At 35.6% G+C, this 6102-nt stretch overlaps 1 protein-coding gene across 1 annotated transcript in view; it reads right to left on the bottom strand.

Moving 5' to 3' along the window:
* The window catches only part of LOC108238533 (polycystic kidney disease protein 1-like 2), a 31229-nt gene extending 26979 nt beyond the window's left edge, over window positions 1–4250 (bottom strand). The window contains 8 exon segments of the mRNA XM_037975905.1: window positions 372–509; window positions 883–1065; window positions 1141–1283; window positions 1399–1731; window positions 1933–2077; window positions 2171–2303; window positions 3563–3746; window positions 4149–4250. Of these exon segments, the coding sequence (XP_037831833.1) occupies window positions 372–509; window positions 883–1065; window positions 1141–1283; window positions 1399–1731; window positions 1933–2077; window positions 2171–2303; window positions 3563–3624 (1137 nt within the window). The 5' untranslated portion in view covers window positions 3625–3746; window positions 4149–4250.
* Window positions 4251–6102: the final 1852 nt, after the last annotated feature.

Genomic DNA, 6102 nt, shown 5'->3' with positions numbered 1-6102 from the left:
ATTCTAATTTTCTGATATGATGAATTTGAGATTTTCATTTGTTGTCATTTGTAATCATCAAAATTAAACGAAATAAACATTTGAAATATATGAGTTTGTATGTAATGTATGATTATAATATACAAGTTTCACTTTTTAAATGGAATTACTGAAATCAATCTACTTTTTCATGATATTCTAATTTTATGACCAGCACCTGTATTTGGTACCAAATGACATCACACAGCTACATATATTAGTTGGGACCGTCAATAGTAAAAATGATGGAATCTGTTATTCCTTACTTGTTTTTAATAATTATTGTTGCTTAGCTGTAAGAGTCAATCTTGCAAAACTTGACTGTTTTATTTGTTTATTAACTCTCACAGTACCTGAGCATCCAAACTGAGTTCATCTCCTTTCTCGATAAGAGAAGTGAGTCCTCTGGCTATCACCTGAATTTCTCCTGGAGCGCTGGGTGGAACTTCATTTACTGTGTCAATCAATGTGCCCAGAATCTCCTCTCTGATCTTTGAAGCACAAAATTATGCATTTAGCACTATTGTTTTGTATCTAGTGGTACCCATTTCAAGGAGAAACAAAAGCAAATTACAGCAAATTATAGCTGCTGCAAAGTAAATTTATTTTTGGGATGCGCCAAAAAGCTGCCTTGATGAATAACGCAAGGAGGCTTTTTGGCACACAGACACAGACATACAGACAGGAACATGAGAACCCTCACTCTTTCAAAATCCAAACCTGCCAATATGTTACAGAAAAGAATAAATCTGAGACTGCACCAGAAAATTAGCCTTTTTTTCGAGCAACTTTCTCTCAATTTTGAGTTGCCAACTGTCCCAACGGCCACAACCTAGTGAGAGACGACCTTTAGAGGAAAGTCACCTTTTGCCGATCTTCTTTGCTTGATTCGTCATCTGGATCGTTCAGTTTTTGGGCCACAGTGTTGACGATCTCTCCCACTGTTTCTCCAGACAGTAGGCCTTCTTTCTTCAGCTGATCCACAGCATTCTTTACACCCGTTTTGAGACCATCCGTTGAATTCGAGTTTGATGAGAAATCCATAACCTAAAAGAAACGTTTGTGAAAATGTAAAGAAAAATATAAAAGTGTTTAAGTATGCACATATTGTCTTTGACAAACCTGTACAGTTAGAGTGGTTTTAAAGAAAGTATGGAATTTTTTTGCAGTTGCTGTGATGAGCAGGTTGTAGTTTGAACTGCTGTCACCTTGAGGAAGGTACACAGCCTTGACTTCGCTGTCCTTACTGCAGCGCAGACGTTTGTCTGATAATTTTCAAAAAAATAAAATAAAATAGAGCTGATTAGTAGATTTAAGGAATAGTACAAAAAAAGACTAAATCTGCGAAAGAAAATCATTTCCAAACCTGGGAGTACCTACCCTTAGCACTAAAACAATACAGACAGCGAGAACAAGGCGATTTTGTTGTACATTTTATCTTGAAAGCATCAAAAACTGTTCCACTGTTTGGTGATATGGAGCACATGAGGTCTTCAGGTTCCCTGGTGGTCGTCTCTGAAGTTGTTGAAGCAGCAGAAGTAACAGCAGCGCTGCTGGAGCCAGATGGTGTCTTGGTGGGGCCTTCAGGGCTGGTATTGTCTGCGCTGGTGTCATTTTGTGTTGGTTTCTCGTTTTCGCTGGTAGGATCTGGTCTATCCGTAGATATCGATGATGCGTTTATGGTATCGGTTTTGTAAAACAGACTGCTGTTTTCTTTGGGAAAAGAAAACAACATTTAAAAATAGGCATTTGTTCAACACGTTTGTTTGATATAACTTGGAAAAAAAATCAACTGTTCCCTTCAGTTAAGCAAATGGTTACTTTATCTTTGGAAATTTGTCAATATTGCTTTATTACTTATAAGTTATTGCCAAAGAATACAAAACTGCAGCCAACAGATTATCATATACTTACTGGTATAGATTACCACAACAGTAATACTTTTATTCTGGTTTTTGACATCTGAAAGGTCTTCTTTTTTCACTTTATAGACATCGTTATCACCCTTTTTAGTTAGAGGAATTTTCTGTGCATCTTCGTAGCAATCTTTTGCCTCATTCTGCAAAGAAATGAACATGTTCATTTATAAAGCAAATGCAAATCTTTTTTGCTTGATCATTTAAACTGCAAACAAGCCAGACTTCAAACTTACGTCCCATTTGTTCTCATCTCTTATGTCCTCGATGTACCACACAACATCTGAGCACAACGTTTGATTGCAGATTATTTTGTATTTTGCATCCTTGTTTGTTCTTACTGGGTTACAGTCATCAAAGCAATTGAGACTGTAATATAAGAAATTAAAAGATCATTAAGATAAATTAAATTAGAATTTTTACATCTCAAGCGATCTGTCTCATAAAATCACAAGAGTACAAAACAAAATAAATTACACTTTTTACTGAGCGTGCAAAATATGGAGCAGTAATCATAGATGCTCAGTCAGCAGTTTTATATAAGAAAAACATATAAACTTTTTATAGCTTTAAAAAAAGAACTAGTTTTTGTCAGGTAGAGTAAAACGTATAGAAACATTGAAACAAACTCAAAAATTACTTTGTTGCATCTTCTCAAGTTTTTCCAACAACCTGGAAAAACAAAACTTTTTTATTAATTGGGGTTTAATTTTGTTATGTAGCAGATAAAACATCTGTTTTGCAGGATGAAGCCTCATTATGATAACTGATCAGTGTAGCTGAGATCTAGACTGTTCGTTTTTTTGAGCTGATATTTTAATGTTTTACTCAAATAACAATTTTATCACATCTGTTTCTTTTTACAATGATCAACCAAATCTGAGTTTGTTAAATTAAATCAGAAAAAATGTTCAAGGTTTAATGCCCAACTTATTATTGAAGTATTCAGAGCTGGTCTGTGATTTAACACTTTATTATAAGTTGCTGTAGAAATAAATGTTCTCTTTAGCTTTCTGTATGGAAAATAAAATCCAGCATAATTTAATAATAAATCACTTTCAACCAATCATCTACTGTCATCATCTACTTGTTTGTTGTGTTTTACATGTAGCTTTTCTGTGTAAAACTACAAATTTGTCTCAACTGAGGTTTCACAGTCAGTTACAAACATTAATACTTTTCCTATTTTCAGTTTTGTCCTGATGCTTTTTTACCTCTGCTTGGTGTCATTTTAGAAATTCAAATGACAAAACACCTCTATAATTCCAATGCATAATTTTATGTATTTATTGTTTTTACCCTCAATGCAATTCAATAAAACTGTTGACTGAATATCATGAATCATGAATACCATTACCAGTGTTGTTGTGATTGTTTGTTTAACCATTCATTGCATGTTCTGGTCATTTTGTGTTTCAAATTTATAATAAAAGAGTTTCAAAGTCAATAAAAATTACAACAACAACAAAACTTCTTTATAAAGACTTTGATTGTAGAACACTTTTCTCTTTTTTTTAAATGTTTTTAGAAATATCACTTGAAGTATTTTGACAGAACTACAGGGACACAATAAAGACGACAATGATAGGATAACTGCACAGTCTTCAGTTTTGAAAAACTTCACCCACCGTACTTGATTTGTTGTGTCTAACTGCGGCGTGAGGGTGACACATATAGATTTTGTACCCATATCCTGTCCTGCTACCTTCTTCGTCACCTGATACTTGTCAAAGTGAAACGGCTCTGGCAGGCATTCATTTTGAATGGTATATTCTGAGGAGTTTGATGGTATATCGTTGCAGCCACAGCTCTCTGCGAAGCAAAACGGGGAGTCAGAGTACACACAGCATACAAATAAAGTCTAGGTCTCACAATTGTTGGGTCAAACAGAAAGAAATTCAGCCCTGTGTTCTTACAGTATGCAGCAAGTCACAGGAAAAAACATATATCCATTTCAGTTTAAAACAGAGCCAGTTATTTCAATCAGTTATAATACAATACAATCAGACTAAATAGCCTAAGTTACAAAATGTCAATTAGAATAAAGAGTTGACTATCCAAGAAAACCAGCAGATTGTGTCAAATCTTCATTTCTGGGCGATCCTCCATCCTAAACAGAACATCTGAAATAACTGACTCTACTGGAACGTGACAGATATTTTAATGCATATACATAAACAAGCATTCCTTAAAGGTGCACATCTTGCCCATTACCTTTAATACTATACTGTTTAGAGCAGGGGTTCCCAGCCCTGGTCCTCAAGGAACACTATGTTGCATGCTTTCATTGTTTCCCTGCTCTTCTGCAGGTCTTCGATGTCTGCAGAAGCCTGTTAATCACTCACACATTCAAATCAGGTGTGTCCAAGTAGGGAAACAACTAAAACATGCAGGATGGTGTTCCTCGAGGACCAGGATTGGGAATCACTGGTTTAGAGCAGGGGTGTACAATCCTGGTCCTGGAGGGCCCCTATCTTGCATGTTTCACTTGTTCCTCTGCTCCAACACACCTGATTTGAATGAATGGGTGATTAACAGGCTTCTGCAGAACATGAAGAGGTGATTTAACTCCTGAATCAGCAGAGAAACAAGGAAAACATGCAGGATAGTGGCCCTCGAGGACCAGGATTGGAGACCCCTGGTTTAGAGTATACGTTAGTGATGACTCTCAGCGACTACCATACAAAACTGTAACTTAGTGTGTACCAGAAATTAACTTTGCAACAAAAGACAAGCTCTTGTAAATCAGTCTTAGTTTCAGATGGGTGTAACCTCATTTTCTTGTTTGTTTTCCTGATGAGGAAAAGAACCGTGACCTGTTGAGCTGTCACAAATCCACTTTATAGCTTACAGCTTAAAGGTCAGTTTTACTCTTAATAAAACTATAGTTTACAAATTCACATTGTGTTATAATGGGAAAAAGGTTACTTGCCAGAGGGGGAAATTTTAAAATCACAGAGAACTTATTCACTGTGGTGACAGGTACGACATAGGGTCAGATTTAGGTGAACTTTTTTACAGATTTCTTTGTACTTTGGAGCTTCTAGACTGGCTTCAGTTTTCAGAACACTATTATTTTATAACGGGTTTATGAATGACACATGCAAAGATCACATCAGAAAAAAACCTGAAAGAATATCAGGAGACTTACTGCATTCCCACTCGTAATTTACAAGCCCAGTATTTATGACTCCATCGTCAATTTTAAGTGTGATTGTTTCATTTCTGGAAGTCACTGAAGCTGAAGGAACTGCTAAGATGTCCCAAGTAGATCTTGTAACTCTTACATGCTGCTTCCTCTGAAATAAACACGTTTTATAATTATTGTATGAAATATGAGAAACTACTACTAATATGGGAAGTAAATTACCATTTTGTTGTTGAAACTCAACAAGTTCTTATTAGTAGCATTTAGTTTATTGATTGAGATCTCATCCCCAGAACTGAACACGTCAACCTCCAGAGATGAGAAGACATTCCAGGCTCTCAATTTCACTTGGATAGATCCTTTAAAACAAACCATAAACAGATTAATCACATTTATGCAATATTTAAAGTTTTCAGTCTGTGTAATCCATGTTTGATATACTTTGAAGGGGGTGTCTGATGTGAAAAATCTCCCTCCTTGTTTTCATTTCTCTGGTTTCAGAGAACGAGTGATCGTCTCCAGTCACTGAGAAGTGGAGCAGCACAGGTTCTCCTCGCTCTAACAAAACACCAAGAGTGATGCATGGAGAGCCTGAGCAGTCATCCTTCTCTTTCAGGATGGTGGCCTGAAGTCCAGATATCTTCTCCAAAATGCAAACCTGCAGTTTCCAAAGAAATAACAAAACAGACTTTTCTTTCTCACATTTCCTTGTTAATAAAATTCTGTCATATTTAGTCATTGATTGAGTTACACACCTCAAACTTACCTACTAAAATAATCAGTGTAGTTTAGTAGGTAAATACGACAGCCTATTACAATCACATTAAAAACTAAGTTGATGATAAACTTAGATGTAAGCCAAAATGATGAGAATAATTCAAGAAATCAAGAATAAACTCAAATGTTTAAAAAAGTCAAAATGTTAAGAAAAAGTTGAAAATGTGTTTCAAGAATAAAGTCAAGCTTGATGTTTGCTTCATCTTTTACTGAAGGTGCACTTTTATTGTGTAAACCACTAAT

The sequence above is a fragment of the Kryptolebias marmoratus genome, linkage group LG6, assembly GCF_001649575.2.
Source record: "Kryptolebias marmoratus isolate JLee-2015 linkage group LG6, ASM164957v2, whole genome shotgun sequence".
Taxonomy (NCBI): domain Eukaryota; kingdom Metazoa; phylum Chordata; class Actinopteri; order Cyprinodontiformes; family Rivulidae; genus Kryptolebias; species Kryptolebias marmoratus.
The sequence above is the reverse complement of the archived record's forward strand: the minus strand, read 5'-3'. Positions and strand labels throughout refer to the sequence as shown.